This window comes from Anticarsia gemmatalis, chromosome 21 (genome assembly GCF_050436995.1).
Source record: "Anticarsia gemmatalis isolate Benzon Research Colony breed Stoneville strain chromosome 21, ilAntGemm2 primary, whole genome shotgun sequence".
NCBI lineage: Eukaryota > Metazoa > Arthropoda > Insecta > Lepidoptera > Erebidae > Anticarsia > Anticarsia gemmatalis.
In genome coordinates, this window is record NC_134765.1 from 2,622,564 (window position 1) to 2,640,232 (window position 17,669).

General features: G+C 33.8%; 1 protein-coding gene and 1 non-coding gene across 2 annotated transcripts in view; both read right to left on the reverse strand.

Moving 5' to 3' along the window:
* Positions 1 to 82: 82 nt before the first annotated feature.
* Positions 83 to 17,669, reverse strand: part of Trmt61 (tRNA methyltransferase 61) — a 70,839-nt gene continuing 53,252 nt past the window's right edge. Inside the window, exons 6-7 of the mRNA XM_076128880.1 lie at positions 534 to 663; positions 83 to 234 (exon numbers count right to left, since the gene is read on the reverse strand). Coding sequence (XP_075984995.1) covers positions 158 to 234; positions 534 to 663 — 207 coding nt within the window. The 3' untranslated portion in view covers positions 83 to 157. The remainder of the gene's footprint in view (positions 235 to 533; positions 664 to 17,669) is intronic.
* On the reverse strand, positions 9,770 to 9,909 carry LOC142982447 (U4 spliceosomal RNA). The gene has a single exon (XR_012959999.1). It is a non-coding gene; the product is annotated as a U4 spliceosomal RNA (small nuclear RNA).

The following is a 17,669-nucleotide window of genomic DNA, read 5'->3' on the forward strand; positions in this document are numbered from 1 at the left end:
AAGTCTAACCTTCCCCAGTTATCTTTAAATGAGTATATAATTTTTTTGGCGTAGTAAGAAATTTGTCAAAAAAATTCAGGTTTCAGGATCAAAACATTGTCTTTAATTTAATCATTTTGTTTATTTTTATAACATACTTTATTATTTAAAAATGATTTTAAGCATCGTTCTTGTCACCGTTTCCTGTTGAGTTTTCGTCCGATGTCTCTTCTACCTTTGCTCTCTTTGTTTTGGCTGTAAACAGAAAAATATATGATTAGTTATTCTGAGCTTGTATTAAATGTTTGTTAAGTTTTCACGTACCCATATTCTTTTCAGTTTACGAATAATTTTCAGTGAAACAGGTACCTATTTGAAAATTGACAATGTAATGACTGTGGCAAATTACCGCTTAAGTCCTTAAAATAATTGTCGTTTAAACAACGTAAGCCAATGCAAACCAATTATTTACTTCAACATTATACATAGCATAGAGAATGCTAACACAACTTACATTGTGTAAATTAGCTCGAATATGAGCAAGATTTACTTACGCCTAGAAAACAGTGGTGGCAACGTCGCTACGGTGAGATAGCCAGTGTGACCCGGAGACGCTTGCGGCCAGGCGCCTACTACATAGCTTGTTTCACTGTTTGGCTTCTCTTCTACGGGAGACGCGGAACTCTGCAAGTAAAAAGGATATAAGTATGTTGCTATTTTTTTTGACTTGGTGTCTTTGTTATAGTTAATGTCGTGGGTTTCATTTGAATATCATACGAAGCAAATGTTTGCGTGAGCCACAAATGCTTTTATCAGGTATCATTGTACTTTAAGTAGGTTGTTCGTAAAAGTATCCAAAAAGTATAACGCAAATAATTATAGTCATTGAAATCTGGTTCAATGATAATGACTGAAAAGCCATTTGATAGTGAAAAAATTAGTATTTTTTTTGGCGAGATTAACTTTTTATTCCAGCTTGACGAATCTGCGAATTTCCTTATTTTAATACAACAAAAAACACGAAAATAAATCACACAACCAACCAAAATCTAAGTAATTACGTACACATCTCATTAGTGTGTACAATAAGGCGTGGAGAGGCGATGACGTCAGCTCATCATCACCTGCTAAGCGCGAACGTCTTGAACCGCGAGTCACGGGCTATTAGCCACCTGCCCAATACGTGTCTGCACTGCCCGTACAATCATACACAGAATAGTATTGTTATGGGACTTTATACGATATAGCATTAATGATTCATACAACGTTTTCTAGGATCACAGCAAGTGGTGTTGTTTATTTTGAGATCTTTATTTATTTAAACTCTTGGGGTCGCAAACAAGCCATGTCAGCCCAAGTGGTGTGGTTGAGACATTACTAAGTAAAGTCAATTCACGCCCCCTTTTCCAAGAAAGACGTGAATTAACAATTTCTTTTAAAACAATCTTAATCTTATCAATGTTTTCTCGGTGTATATTTATCATCAGTCCATCTTGCGCGAATGACCTATAGTATCCAGCCCTTTAATGACATTTCAGGAATTTAGAATCTGCACAAAGCTTGGTTATTAGCTTTACTATTGTTTACTGTAATAATGTAATCCAATACGATTTAAATATTGTTGTAAATGGTATGTTACCGACGATACATGAAGGGTCAGGGCGCGTCATAATTACCGATGTCACGGCTGGGGCTCGTTGAAACACGTCCTTCGAACACCTATCACTGTCTGTCTTCAGTTATTTTATACAGGAATAAGAATTATGTAGATATGTTTTGATTTTTAGGTATGTTATCCTTACTGATAATTTAAACGACAAGTCTAAGTAGGTGTTCATAGAGAATAGAGAAAATTAACATCAGCAGTGGAAAGTGAGAAGAGGTTCAAAACCATTGTAGAATGTCTTAATATGTGTGGAACCGGTACATAAGTTACTTCAACGAGACTGCTCGATAGGAACGACTGTTAGCAATGTAGTAGATGACAACAAAAAGGAGAAGTATTATGTACAATTGTAGGTATAGCGTCCAATTTCGAAGAATGATTTCACTTGAATTAAGTATAAAATAAAAAAAGAGATGATTGCAAAATGCTCTCCATGAAGATACTTCTAACCTCTTGTTACATTGCGTAGTTTGTCTAGACAGGTATAATTTAAACATCACTTCTACATTTAAGCTACGTCCTTATTTCAGTTCATAAATAAACATCTATTACATCGTCGGGAACAAAGCCAGCGCAACGCAAGCAGCTGTATAGTAATTTAGCTAATGAGAGAGGACATCTCTGTAGCGGCTCGCTCTGTGATTAGAACGCCGCGTGGCGCCAACAAAGCCTTGTCATTTCAAGCCCTAGATTTAGGTAAGTATGGTGCTGATGGAATGTGTCAATGTGAGAATTGTTGATAGTTGTGATAGATTTCAAATATCGTGGGAGTATGAGAAAAGCTGCAATCCTACGTCCCGCTTCAAGTTAGTCAAATGCTTTAAAGCATTTTATTTATTTATTTATTATGGATCTCCAACAAGAAATACACTTTACAAAAACAGAATTACATGCAATGTGAGATAAAAGTTAAGTGCTTTCTCAATTACAGGAGATCACAGCATTCAAATTTTAAAATTAATTGCAAATTAAAATTATATTAGTAGATACAGATTAGTAGATTATTTTGTTTGTTGTACACAACAAGCTTCCTTTCTGTACTATTTGTAGCTGAAAGTTTCGTCTAACAGATATTTTGATGTAGTGCCGAGTTTGTGGAATAGATTGATAGAGCTTTTTGGTCCATTGGATATCTGGCTCTTCAGATATTGTCATGTTTTTATGTAGCTGAATGTTTTTTTTTTAAATACAACAACAATTATTGAAAGAAACATCGCCTTTTTTAACGTTTAGGTAATTGTCATTTCAAAACTAAAATCATTCAGATTTTAAAATTCAAAAGCATCGTAATTATATTTGATGTAAAAAAATATAAGTATATTTATTCAAATATTTACATTTATGCGTAAACTCAATCGTCGGTAATGACCACGTAAGTGTATAAACTCATAATTGGGAACCTTGACAGAGTTGTGGCGAAGATTACACTAATTTAACCCCGGCCCGGTGACTGTCTCGTAACCGCAGATGAACTTACCTCGTGTGACCTTGGCCTCAACTAATCTTTTATATTCTCAAATAATACTTTATAGTCCCCACAAACAAATTACGCGTACAACAATTTGTTAAATACTCAGCTCAATTTTTAAACACTTCATAAAGAGACGTTCATTTTATTTGCAAACGTGACAACTATAAAGCAAATAGGACGACCCTATTGAAATTATAAGTGAATTGCGCAAGAATAATAAACTTGCATTTCGCTGGCACATTAACAAAGATATCAAGGCATTAACTGTTGAAAAACAACATAATGTCGAAGGCATCGGCCGGTGTGTGCGGCGCATGCGCGGGCCCGGCGCGCGCGCACGCACCGCAATTACGTAACATAAATTCAGACTCCGAACGCGCCGTGATCGATGGACCGTTGCGTTCCGAAACACAACAAAACCATGTCCACTTGTTACATTTTGATTTATTATATCAACTTTATTTAGATCGGATTGTTAATTTTAGTCAAAGCATATCTAACCCACGTTTTATTACGCGGCAGTAAACCCGTCAGGTATGCGTCCAATGTTTTAGATTGAATATATTAAAATACAATAACACACGGACGCGTTTACCTCCACCGGTGAACATAAAATAGATAAGCTTTTATAACAAGAAATAAACGGGCGACGTACTCTTTCTAATACAAGCGATTAAACGGCCATAAAGCCCAGATTAAAACATAAAACCTTCATGCTGTCAACACAGAATTTAACCTCTCCACTGGATGACATAAACGAAAAAGGAAATAAAAAAGGTTTGGAAAAAAGAATAACGAGCAAAGAGGCGCATTAAGAATTGAGATAAGAGAGATGGACGGGCACTCAGCGCGCGCGGCTGACTTTATTATTTATTGACACTTAAAATAATTACCGGCCGGTTGGCCCGTGCCGAATGTACCACTCGAGTCGAAGACCTCGTGTCGATACGTTTGAACTATAATAGATATTTATATTTTGCTAAGTAAATACGCATAACGATCAAGTTTTTAATCGTTACTTTGAGAGCTTATGTCGTTAACATCGTTGACTACTTATTTGACTAAGCTTGTAAACCCATCGACTTGAGATCTCGAGCCTTGTCTAAACATGCAAGACACTGATACTATACTATAAGCAATATAGAAGATGATTATTTATACTACTAGTCTAGAGATAAACGAACATCTTTAAGAGCAAAATTGACTACCTACTTGTGGATAATAAGTGTCGGATAGCCTACTTGACAGATAGAGTGACAGCATATGTATAAAAAATCTATGATTAAAATTCTTCTTGATAAGTTAACCGAAACTTGTGGTGTAGAAAAAATGCGTTGAGAAAAGTGGTGAAACCGGTCATCTTGTAATTTCAAGGAAACCTCTGTTAAAATTTTTTAACATAATTTCTAACAAATTTGACGGACCAATACAAAATAAAACCAAAAAACCAATATGCTAATGATTCAACAACCGAAAAGGAACATCGATAACACGTCACTTGGATGCCAAAACGGTTACAATAAACAAGTGTTATCTGAGACGCATGTATCTGTCGCCACTCGCCGGCGACCGTTGACAAACTGGCGACGGATTTAGACGTTCATCCCGGACACTTGGAAATGAGAAATAAAAGTTAAGGATTAAGTGTGAGATCAGACAAAAGGGTTTCGGTTTGTGGAAATGTTGTCGTGGTTGTATTGTGTTCATGTATGAGTGTTCCTCATTATGACATAAAATGAGAAAAACTACTATTTGAGTTTGTAATCCAGCTTTTAGCGTGTGGTACGAAGGACCTATAATTGTTTTCAAGAAGAACAGGGTTAAGAAGGTCCGATAGGCAGTCGCTCCATGAAAAATACTGGTATTCAGCTGCATCAGGTGACACTGGAAGCCGACTCCAACAAAGTTGGAATAAAGGCTAGACTGATGATGAGACTGTTGGGTTTGTAAGGAAATTAATGTATAAAACAAAAAATATCCCGCCAGTTAGTTAAAGTTAATCACGGAAACAATGACGGGAAGACGACTCTGTTCTCTCAAAGAAGACTCATTGCTTAGATTCTTTATAACAAAAAAAACTACAAGAATACAAAATTACTTCAATATTTCAGAAACTATTTTTTTCCACAGAAATCCCGTTTTCCACGGCACTCCTGGTCACAATGACCAGAACAGCGTATTCAGTAGAGTCACCCTACGCGTGAGATAATCGTAAGAGCGTCGGTAGCGGTCGGCACCGTGTCGTTGATATGGCACACGCAACCACCTGCAGACAACGGGAGTGATGCCTTTATGTACTTCACTGTACTTGTATACGGTTAAGTATTTATATGACTTTTATTATTTTATATGTACGACTAGAATAGTTTTTTCAGTGCAGTCAGTATTGTCATTTCGTGAAAAAAAAAAAAAGATGCTATGTATGTTAGAAGTTGGTACAAGCTCTGCTTAGTTTGGAATCAATTGACTGTGTGTGAGTTGTCTTAATATTTATTTATATTTATATTTACATAGCAATTCAATTTAGCTATGAGAGTATCACATACAAGCTGCTAACTACAGCTACACTTTTATTAGTTTATTAAGGATTATTTATATTTAGTGTCGATTGTTTCCCACTACTGTTAGATCGAAGAATCGGCCCCACGTATTAGGTACATTTTTCTTCTTCTTCGATCTTAACACTTACGTTTTAGTTAGCTAATAGCTACTTACTAGGGGTAGATACATTTTTGACACCACGAATAATGTTTATCAATATAGAATAGGTAGGTACATATAAAGTATAGTACAATATAGAATAGGTAGGTACATATATAGTATAATATCAATATAGAATTAGGTTAAGGTACATATATTAGTTAGTATAGTATAGGTAGTGACTTGTTTAAGAATACGAGAATTGGTAAATCGTGAATGAGACTTAATTGACGTTTTATTAACATAATTATAATAAAACACATACATTTTCACATTGAACTATTACAAAAGCTAATACAAAAAATATCTTTAAATGTTAATATCCGCAAACACATATGATTCTCACTCATAATTTCATTTCATTCGATAAGGACGATACGATAGCGTCAAACACATCGATACTCGATTACGCAACGATTAAATCGAGCGGTATCGTATATCAATCGAGCCATTACGCCTCGCCTGTCAATAACGAGAGCGTATGAATCATGATACGCCCGCGCTATCATATGCATTGCTTTATAATTGTACATACTGAATGTACTGCTAATTGGTCTTTTGAATTCGTGTGAAGGTTTATATTACAGGAGTGTTAAGGGTGAGAATATAATGAATTAAATTTTAACAGATTAAAGGCTTTTTTCATTACAACTAGAGTGTTAAGATCAGATTGCTTAGGAACACAAGGACCAGCTTCACGGCCTATGGACAAGTATCTAATAACCTATCCGATAGATAAATTCATATTAAAATTTTGAAAAAGTCAAAATTGCCAGCTGATAAGCTAACAGATTTATATGCTGTGAAACTGATCACACGAGTTTTTCAGGACCGACCAATAATAAATTATACAGTTCCCGTTCGTCTGCAACTTATTTAAAGGGTGCCGATGGCGTACATTCCTAAAATAGTAAAAAAAATTGCCGAAAAATGTCGACCATCTTTCATTTCACAGTTTTATCTACTTAATCACTAACTATTGTATAGTAGTTATGGTATTCTATAGAAACATACTTCCAAAGATTATTCTCATTAAAATAAACAAACCAACGAAACATAATCTTTTTTCATCTCCAATCGTTTTACAAATATTCCGGCTACTACATTTTCACGCTTCTTGCATCTGATTAGCAGTGAACGTACAACATCGCCACCCGAACTGACATTCCATGGAGTCGAACCGGCTGTCCGCTGTCACATACTTTATCACCGGTCGCCCACTTAAATCACTCATTACTTGCAATGACTCACCGCATATACCTAATTACGCGACACTTTGATACTCATAAAACGTTTTTGATATTGATACTTTGGTAATGTGACATTTTGATACTGTTAAGAAGCTATGTAGCCGATGTATACACATGCATGATTTGTAATTAACAGACATAAAATGATAATTTATAGGCGTACGGTATTTTATGTTAGTTCGAATCTTTGGGGTTTTGTAGCTACGGATTATCCTTTAAAACTTTTTGGCAATAACTACTGACTTCACATATATGATCATACATTGTTCCATAGGATAGACTAAAGAATGTAAATTGTTAATACGATCTTTTTATAATAGATTGTTGTTAATCTATCGTTAAATAGGAAAATAAATCGAACTGTCTTCAAGAATTCTAACAGAATTGTCATAAAATTGAGAATTAACAGATTTTTCGAAAATATTTTAAGAAATACTTGTAATATTTTACATATTATCCGCTTAGTAAGTATTAGCCCTTATTTAAAGAACACGAGGGTAAGCAATTAATATGATATTTCGACTTAAAGCGTTCATCCATCTCGCGAGTGATCGTGGTTAAAACGTCCTTTAATTTCGATAAGTACAGGTTTGATTGATTCGCTCTTTGCCAACACTGCAGCTGAGAAAATAACAGCTAATGTTGCCTTTCTGATGCATTACAAATAAGCAGTCATTTTGTTTAAAGGTTTTGAGATAAATAATTACTGACAAGGCGAATTATAAAAGTTTTTGCACGATTATAGTTGCACTACTACTGGTTTAATAAATGTATGATTGTAACATATAGAGGAAAAAACCGTTATAATACCGTATTAACTAACGCAGCCTATTCTTGTAAATGTTAAAAGTCTGTTTCTGATGAATTCTCTTCGCATTTGTTTTAAAAAGTTAAACCAAAACCTGTAGAAAAAATGTCGAAACAACATTTTGCATTGAGTTAAAATTAAGATAAATAACCATATATATTGATAGACCAAGCTGATATTATCAAACATTATAGGTATGTGTGAAGTAGAACACAGTTGCTAAGCAGAACCTTACACAACATAGACTTAATAAGAAACGTATGCCAAAATATGAACTAAACGAAGTGCAAAGCCAGACCCCCCGTGGTGCTAATACGATTACGAGTCGAGAGATCGATTATCAACCGAATCGATTGGTAATAAGCGTGCGCTTTCACCGCGTATGAATGTCAAATCATAAGCATAAAATCTGGATCGAAACGTAATCCGAACGATTGTTTGTATCGATTTAAAATCCTTTTAGTGACGGTTGGTTGTTTTAAAAGCTCGTATTGGGTTACAAGTTATTGAAGATCATTAATGTTGCATTTTGATTAAAGATTAGTTAAATAAATTGACGAACCCTCTTATGGAAATTTAATGGGGAATGATTATGGAATAAAAAACCAACTAGATCTGGATTCTAAAATTGACAAACATCATCTTATATAAATAGAAAAATGAAACAATGAACTTGCATCTCAAGATTAAAAAAAAACAAAAATGTTCCTGTAGGAAGTTTAAGGAATAATATTTTTATATAATATACTATTCTAACAATAATTTCCTACAAGCTTTAATATTTCCTAGAGTTATGTTAATGAATAATTTTAGTACTACACACTAAAATTATTCATTAACATAACTCTACCCTACTATAAAACACAATAAGTCTGGTAGAGTCAGACGGTGGCGCTAGTGTGCAACACTTTTATGAGGGTAGATAGCTCTCAATCAATAACAATATTCTAAAGGGGAACAAAACGTAATTCAAAACTTGTTTTTGATTGCATTTAGGGTGTCCCTTTTACAAATTAAATGTAGAGTCACTTGAAATGTTTGAATTAACGTTATTCAAAATGCTTACAAATCTAGGTAGAATTAAAAATATTGTTGTTTTATAGAAAAACTGTCTAGAAAATTACACATTTACTTAGGTACTACTGATCATATTTTCTATAAATTTATATAAAAACTCTACCATAAAGACATGACTCTCTCTCATATCATCATTGTTTGTAGATATATTTTGTATAACAAATATTATTACACTAAACAATCAAGTACTAAAGCAAATCGTACATTTCAATCCCAACATCATTACCAAAGGAAAAATAAATATATAAATAGTAGGTAAAGTACACAATTATTTTAATAGGTATTATTTCAACATGGTAAGATAAACGCGAGCTCAGTGCATATGGACAGGCAGATAAATGATGCCTAATGCACCAGATTTGTGTTCTAACGAAACTTGATTAATAAGTCATTCATGTGTCAAAGTCAGGTAATATGGTCAAAAAATATGTTCTAGAATCTAAAATAGCTTATTTTCGTAATTAAAATTAAGTATTTTATTTTAAAAGTCCTTTAAAAATACTATTATACCAAATAGTCCATAATAAAAAACGATATATCCTAAAATAATACGAAAAGTTCCTAATTAAAAATGTTCAGTCATTACTATTTTGATAGAATGTCCTTATTTATCAAAGAACATGTGCTCGGCAAAAGCGTTATTAAAATAGATATTTTAAAAACGACTCTACCATGCTATTCTTTCACACTTTATATTAAAAATGCTATATCACATGCCAAATTAACAAAAAATATTGAGTCATCCACACAAGCAGAACCCTCTACATATTGTAACTCTCTACTTTATCTTAAAAATATTAGTACACGGAATTATTAGGACCTATTACGGCCGCTCAAAAATTGCCATAGCGGACGGTATTTCACGTCCACAAGGCGGGGTATTGGTAAAGTTTTCAACTAGCAATAATCGCACCTCGGATAAACCTCATTGGTTACGATATTGCCTCTGCGCAAAGTTAACATTACAGTCAGCGCTCGGGGTATATATACTCCCGGCGGTAACGAAACCATAGCGAGTTTTAATTTTTCTACTAACGCCATCTATCGAGCGACGGTGTAAAGAAAAACGGTCAAGAGTGAAGCTCGCTTGGGTATAAGAATGAGTCACGGTACGTCTCCCGTGCCGATGACGTCACCCCTACGAACAGCGGCGTCGAGATGCGTGTTTGTAGAGTTTGCAATGAAAATGTGTAAGCCGCGATCTTGTTTGACTATGTTAATAGTGGTCTTTATCAGCTTTAATCTAATGGAATTTCTTATAGATTAGAAGAGTTATTTTAGTTTATCAAAACATTAGATAAATAACAAAAATAACATAGTTTAGACTCTACATAATAAATCAAATACAATTTTAGAGATAAAAATATCGTAACTTTTGGAACTATACTTTGAACTATATTATACAAATTCTTTGAAAAACAGTAAAAAATCTCTACAGTTAAATAAGAATAGTAACTAACTCTTTTAATTGTCGGTAGCTACAACAAAGCATATTTCGGTGCGCATCGAATGCTTTCGGCTGCGAAAATAGTTGCACGTAGGCTTTTCTCAAGAGGTTCGGTTGTGAATGGACCAAGTTTCAGTCACGAGCTTGTATTGTGACGGTTTTTTGTGAGGTCGTGACGCTTCGCCTTCCGTGTCGGAGGTCGGCTGACCGGGCGCTTGTCCATTTGGTTGTGTTGTGTCGAATTAGATGGGGTGAGATGGGTTTCAATTTGATAATAGGTTTTTTTGTGGATGGATTTCAATAAGAAACCGATGAATACTTTTTTAGTTATTGTTGAGAACTAATACAAATAAACACTAGTGTAAGTAATTTATGATTTTTATTATAGAAAATGGGAGAATATCTATTAGTAATCTACATATCATGAATCTACATAGATGGTTTTTTATCATATTGAAATTATAGTGAAAATTATGGCAGTACTTATATTAATCTGTTTCAGCTAGACTTTACATAATGACTCTTCATTAAAAAAAGCTCGTATAACATCAAATAAATGCAATAAATAATATAATATTTTAATTCTGAGATGCAATTTATCGACTAAATAGCTATGCACCAACTTTCCATACTTGCACATTATAACTATCTTACAAGCTAGTATTGTCACCAGTGGAACACGCCGGGTCGTTGGTCGGCAGCGTCGGCGTGACCTGACGCGCTCGAACGCTCACGATGACACCTCCCAACTCCTCAATGAAAACTACAGCCTACAGTTACCTCCTTCTTTCATAAAAACGAAACACACAAAAAGCCCTCGGAATCCCTCAAAAACAGCGGTTCGAACCGATTGTCTTGATAACCGTGCAATCACGAACGATATTTTTAGATATTTTCTAAATAAAAATCAATCATTGTTTGCACTATTTTTGTGGGAAATATCGGTTTATTCTTGTGAAACTTTCACACGCAGATTAGACAACGAATTGGAATTGATTCGGCAATTTGTTTGTATTGTTGGTATTCGAAATTTCGATATTTTTCGTTATTGAAAACTGCATTTACAATATTAACAGAAAAGAAAACTTTTGGATTCTAAGAACAAAAATGACCTGTATGACAATATTGAGATAACTGATGCAAGGGAAGTTTGTAAGGAACGTACTAAGTGGCGTTCTTTGGGGTCTACCTACCCTATGAGAAAAAAGCGTGATATTATGTATGTAGATGTAAAAAAAAAGGAAAATAAATGCAAGCTGTCGAGCAAATGACAATTGAAAACAAAACTACATTTACCAAATACAATGGTAATCGTAACAGATCAGTGTCAGATAGCAATCATCCTTCAGCGCAATCTTGTCCATACAATATCATTAATCTGGCGTTCTTGGAGACAATGGTACTCAAATGAGATCATTTACTGCGCAACACTGCCTTTTGTTTTATAATAATATATGAACTAAATGAATAGATTCGACTGCGATTTGTCGTAATGTGCTTAATTGATTTTTTTTGAGATTGTATCGAGACTGGATACTTAAATATTTTAAACTAGCACACGTGCGCGGTTCGCATGAAATATGGGTGAAATAAAATCCGTGTAATGAAAATGAAATACAAGTACTACAAATAAAAACTCAAATGTTATTATTAGTGTAGTAGTATAGGTAACTTTTGTTATAAATTAGAACTGCTTGAGAGATATTTATTGTTATTGAATGTACGAAAAGGTTTACGATAATTTCAGTAAGATATTACTAGTAATTATAAGTAACGGTTAAATCATTTGTTTGATATACGGAGATTGGAATAAGAAATGGAAATTACGCTTATAGTCTGTTTTATGAGATTATTACAGGATCATAGCAACAAAGTTAAGAAAGACAGACCATTTATTGCAGATATAACTTTAGTGGTGTAAGATAAAGAAAAATATGTGGTAAACTATCTATAGAAACTGTACTTAATAAATCATATATGAAATAATCCAATTTGATTAGAAGACAAAGTGGACATCATGACCGAAATCGTCATAAAAAATCAAGGTCAACATAAAACAATGTTTTAGAATAAGATCATTTGATGACCTAAGAATATAAAGTGCAACTTTCCATGTATTGCATTTCCATCTGTATTCTGCTTGCAGTAAATATAGATCCAACAATAAGATAAGAAACTCGAATGACTTAAAAGTCTATCAGTAACTGTATTTGGTCTCATTAACCCGATAAGCATTTGTAGTTTATTAGAAGCAAATAAATCAAACCGCACTATTTTATCTCATAATATTAATATTTATTCAATGTTGATTGTATTATTCATTGTTAGTGAATTATTGCTAATCGAAATTAGGAATTCTTAGTATATTTGCATACATTTATCAACAATTGGTCTGTAATCACATTTTGTATCTGAGATGACAGACTAATGATCGTTTATTTAGCATAAGTTGCGTAGGTAGGAGAATTTATTTGTTTAAAAAGTATTGGCTAATCTAGTGCAATAGCACATTGTTCAATATTTTAACCTTTCTATTTCTTATTATCTTTTGTTCGTACTTTATCGATAATCTATTAATAAAATGATATTAAAAGCATCTAGGAAATGATGTAGTATCTGGATCTACATGACCTCAAAAAGACAGAAACAAACCTATTTGTGTGCTCATTGGGATGAGCGACAGAGGTACATATCCTTTAATACCACCAAAAGAATAAGTATGTAAGTCAATTTCGGAGCTTATAGCTGAATTTCTTATCTTACTTCCATAACAAAATATCGCAATATAAGCGGTAAACATCAAGTGAACTCTACAAGAAGGAAATTTACGTGTCAAATATTAACTACAAAAATATTTTGACATTGACACCTACTGTCTTCAAACTAAATTAAGTTTCAGAAAACGCTAAATAATATGAAATTTTATTTACCAAAAGTCTTCAATAAAGATAGAATTGCAAAATCTGACATTTATTGAGCAAAAAATCTTCAAGAGTTTCAAAGTTAACGGTTAATTATGAAGTTAAACATGTTAACGTGATTCGCCACGCTTACTCTTGTAAATGCAAGTGATGTTGTAATTTTTAATACTTGCCCAATGTTTGTATGTTTGTATGCATGACTGAAGTGTCAGAGAGACACATTTCAATTACAGATACGAGGTTTATCCGAACGAATAGTATGGTGATACTGCAAGTTAAAGGAGTTATGGCCAGTTTATTCCTGTGGCTATTGTATGAGTAGAACTCTGAGTAGTAGTACGAAAAAGGTATCAAATGTCAATTGTTTCAATAGAAAATCAAGGGAAGCAATTTTAGTTCGATTTTTGTAATGTTAATTATATAAGCAATTATTATTGTTTCTACCACTTCTATATATTTTTTTTACCACCGATAAAGTATTCAGAATTTTGTATAAAAATTTAATCAGAGCCCATAGCGTATTACGTAAGAACTTTAATCCTGCAATTTTAAAAGTCAAACGCTTGCTATTGGATAGTACTGACTGGAGGAAATCGAGCTATAGAACTGACTAAATTATGCTGTGCTTTTATGTAAATTGTATTTTAAACATAAACCAATAATATTCCATAGTCGTTAACATTATATTCAGCTCACATTAGGGGGCTTCGAGAAATATCAAAAATTGGGGCACCCCGTTGAAACTAAGGCACATTAAATTCCATTAAAGCAGTTTAATGTTTATTTTATAGTTATACAAATAAGAAATCACTTTATTCTCCACTGACTCGAGTCATTTAGTCATGGTACTTAAAAGATTATTAGTCATTTTATTATAATGACTTGTGTTCGTTTCCACACCCACACTGATTTTATTGGCTTATTAATTGTCCAATTTACAGTTTACGGTTTTATTATTAGCTATTAAATACACATACATAACATTATAGTGTGTCGTTAAATGATTTGACTTTGTTTTAGAAACCAATGAGATTGTTGAAGCTATGTTAACATATTCGTCATTTAACGAAAATCAAGAAAGGTTAGTTTGTTCCTAAGCTAGCACAACGGGATAGTTTGTATGTGTCTTCAGTTTTGTGTTACTTTGGACGACTTTTCTATTTTCCAAATACAATAGAAAACTGACACTGTTGTAACCTATTTGTAATAGTTGTGATGATATTTTTTACTTTAATATTCTGTCTTTTTATCATGTCTCTTTTAGGTAAGGGTTTCGTATTTTCATTTATTACCCTACCTACTAAGAGTGACTTTTGACTACTATCTGCATTTGTATGAATTTTGTACTATGTCTCAATCCCACCAATATCGTATATAAGTCTATGACATACACCAGGCTCTATATAGAGACAATGGGTAGAGCGCGGTTAGTAGATCGGGGTCAGGGCGGGTCACGAACTGACGGTCCCACAGTTTTGGGGTCACGAGCTACCATCGAACCTCCAAGTTTCTCTTAGGGTCCATTTCGTAAACTAGGCTAGATATTATGTGGGCCTTAGGTCGAATGTAATGACTAAGAAAATAACTAAATCAAGATGCTCTAACGTAAATGTATTGGAAATCTTAGAAAGGTATTTGTTTACAATTTACGCTACTGTAGTATAATTTATAAATTGTAGTGTGAGTTTCAAAAGTCAAGTTTTCTTTGAATAAAGTGACAACCGTTCCTTCAAAAATGACTAGCTGTACTCACTTCTGAAGACAGAAGATTTAGTTACATCATTCTCGCAACTTTTGAAAAACGACAGTCATTTATTGCGTTTTCGTATCTTTATATTACCTGCTCGCATTAATATATGATAACATTTTGTATCATACATTCATATTTGATGTTATTGAATCTATTAAGCCTTTACTTTGTGTTTATAAATGAAGTTAGAAACGAACCGCCCACGCATCAATATAACGTAAACATTTCACAAGGAAATTTTCTTACAAAGTTGCAACAAGTTTCACAGTTTACCTCCGCGGTGATACTTACTATAATTAATTGTTTTAAATTGCGAGCCATAATTGTACGTTTACGTAAAGTCTACAACACATTAACTCAAAGCAATTTATTTCGATAACGCGCTATCACTAATCCTTCTTGTTTTCGGTATCGAGTAGTATCGAATAACTGTCAAGTATTTAACATTTGGATGACATAAACTCGATAGTATCGAAGTTTTTTTGTTTCATCAAACGTAACCATAGCAACAAGCTTGTTAGACATGTATATTCTATTAATCAAACAGCTACCACTTAATAAAAGTCTTTCAACACCTCCGATGTCCACACACGCCTACAGGGTTGGCCTAAAGACAAAAGCATTTCGTCAAGCCTCTCATATCGTGATCCTTGTATTAATAGCTGGTTTAATTTCTATCCGGACCTCGAGCGCCATTGTTCGGCGGCAGACCAACGATCAATCACAATTACGGATATGGTGCTTAATCATATTTATTCAATTAATTAATTTCATTGGTCTCAAGGTGAATGCGATTGTTCGTGTGAGGTTTGTTTTTTAATTGTTGATTTTTGTTTGAATGAAAAATAACGATCGTAAGTTTATTTGGAAGGAATGCTTATCTGTGAGGTTCGGTTTTCTCAGTTTTTGATAAAAAGTTGATTCATTAGAAACTTCAAACGGATATTAATGGTATTAAGCAAATGAAGTTGATTATGGTCGCAAACCTTCAGCTACAAAAATAGTTCAGTAGTAACATAACCGTACTGAAAATAAAATCAGCGAAGCATTTTTTCTTTAAAAATGCTTCGCTGCAACAACAACGAAGCTAAAAATTAGCTACCAAAATTCTGCAACCAACACAAAAATGGCGTGCATAAATCTATTTTAAAACGTACAAGTGTGAGCTAGTCTTGGTGTGACAGCTAACAAAACGTAACAACATGTCACATAGAGAAAATAAATCGAGCGGGAAAATAAAGCGTTCGCCCGTGTCCCCGTTCCGAGGCGGGCTGCGCGCGCGCTGTACGTTGCATCCAACATCTTGATACTGTTTCGCGTTCGTGGGAACACTCCTCCGGCGCGCTAATTTATTGCCTAGAGTTGCACTACATGCGACTGACGACTCTATCCCGCCTGCCATAGCCACAACTCGTAAATTCACATCGCAAATGAACCGAATTCGTCGATGTACGTTATGCTGTGTCTTCAGTTTTGTGTTTTGTTAATTAGTATATGCAAATAACGCTATAGCGTAACTTTTTAAAACGTTGCGTTATAAAACGTTGTGATGTTATCATCATTTTTAACTTTCACATTAAAATACTTGTGATTTTATACAGCAAAGAACGCCAAGGCGCATCTTTAGCTTAAATGTTTATCCAGCATTTCGGCCAATTCGGCGCAGGTTACACTGGTCGTGGTCGCAAATTAACTGTTATTATATGTTTAAAAAATCCAAAGAAATGCAAAGTTGAATATAATTTTACTTAGCAACTACCATATATATGCTACCTGTGCTTTCATTTTAAAGACTTTACGGGATTTACCGATCATTTCCCGGTATAAAGCAACTTTCAAGATTTAAGATTTATTCTGCACTAAACTTTCGTAATAAAAAGCTAAGTCCGTCGTGTATTTCGAGTAAATATTCGTGGAGAGCACGCCTTAACACTGTGACATCGCATTGAGTTATTAAGACATTACAACAAATTGTTAATGCGATTCCGTGGTTTACCATCATATATTTTTGTTTCAACATCCTATATACTCGTGGTTAGTTATAATATTTTTTATGTCAATTATTTGTGGCGAAGGCAACGCTTTGTAATGCCAAGCTCAAATAATAGACGTCGGTTGACAACAACAATTGTAGAGTACATTTTGTTTTATAATTTGTTAGTAACGTATAATTTTGTTATTATTTTAACCACATTCCGAATTCTTGTTTTAATAACTGTGTAGTTTACTAGTCAAAGAAACAATGTTACAATGCGTCCCAGTACTTTTTACTATTCAGGTTAATATGTGATATAAATCTAAAGTGTTTTTGTGTATCGCCGTCACAAACCCTCCATTAATTGAGTCTTTGACAGAAGATAAGTTTTTAAACCTACTCAATAGCAACAGGATAACAGTAGTCGCACGCAATCGCGTTTATTCTCAAATCTGCACTAATTTCAAAGGTCAGCAAATACAAATGCGTTACAATAAAACCGAATATAGGAAATCGCCACACACTATCAACCACCATCAAGTTTACAGTAACACAGATAAGACTGTTTCCCAACATCCTATAATCCTTTAAGCCTCGAACATTGTGCAAATAAACCGATACATCA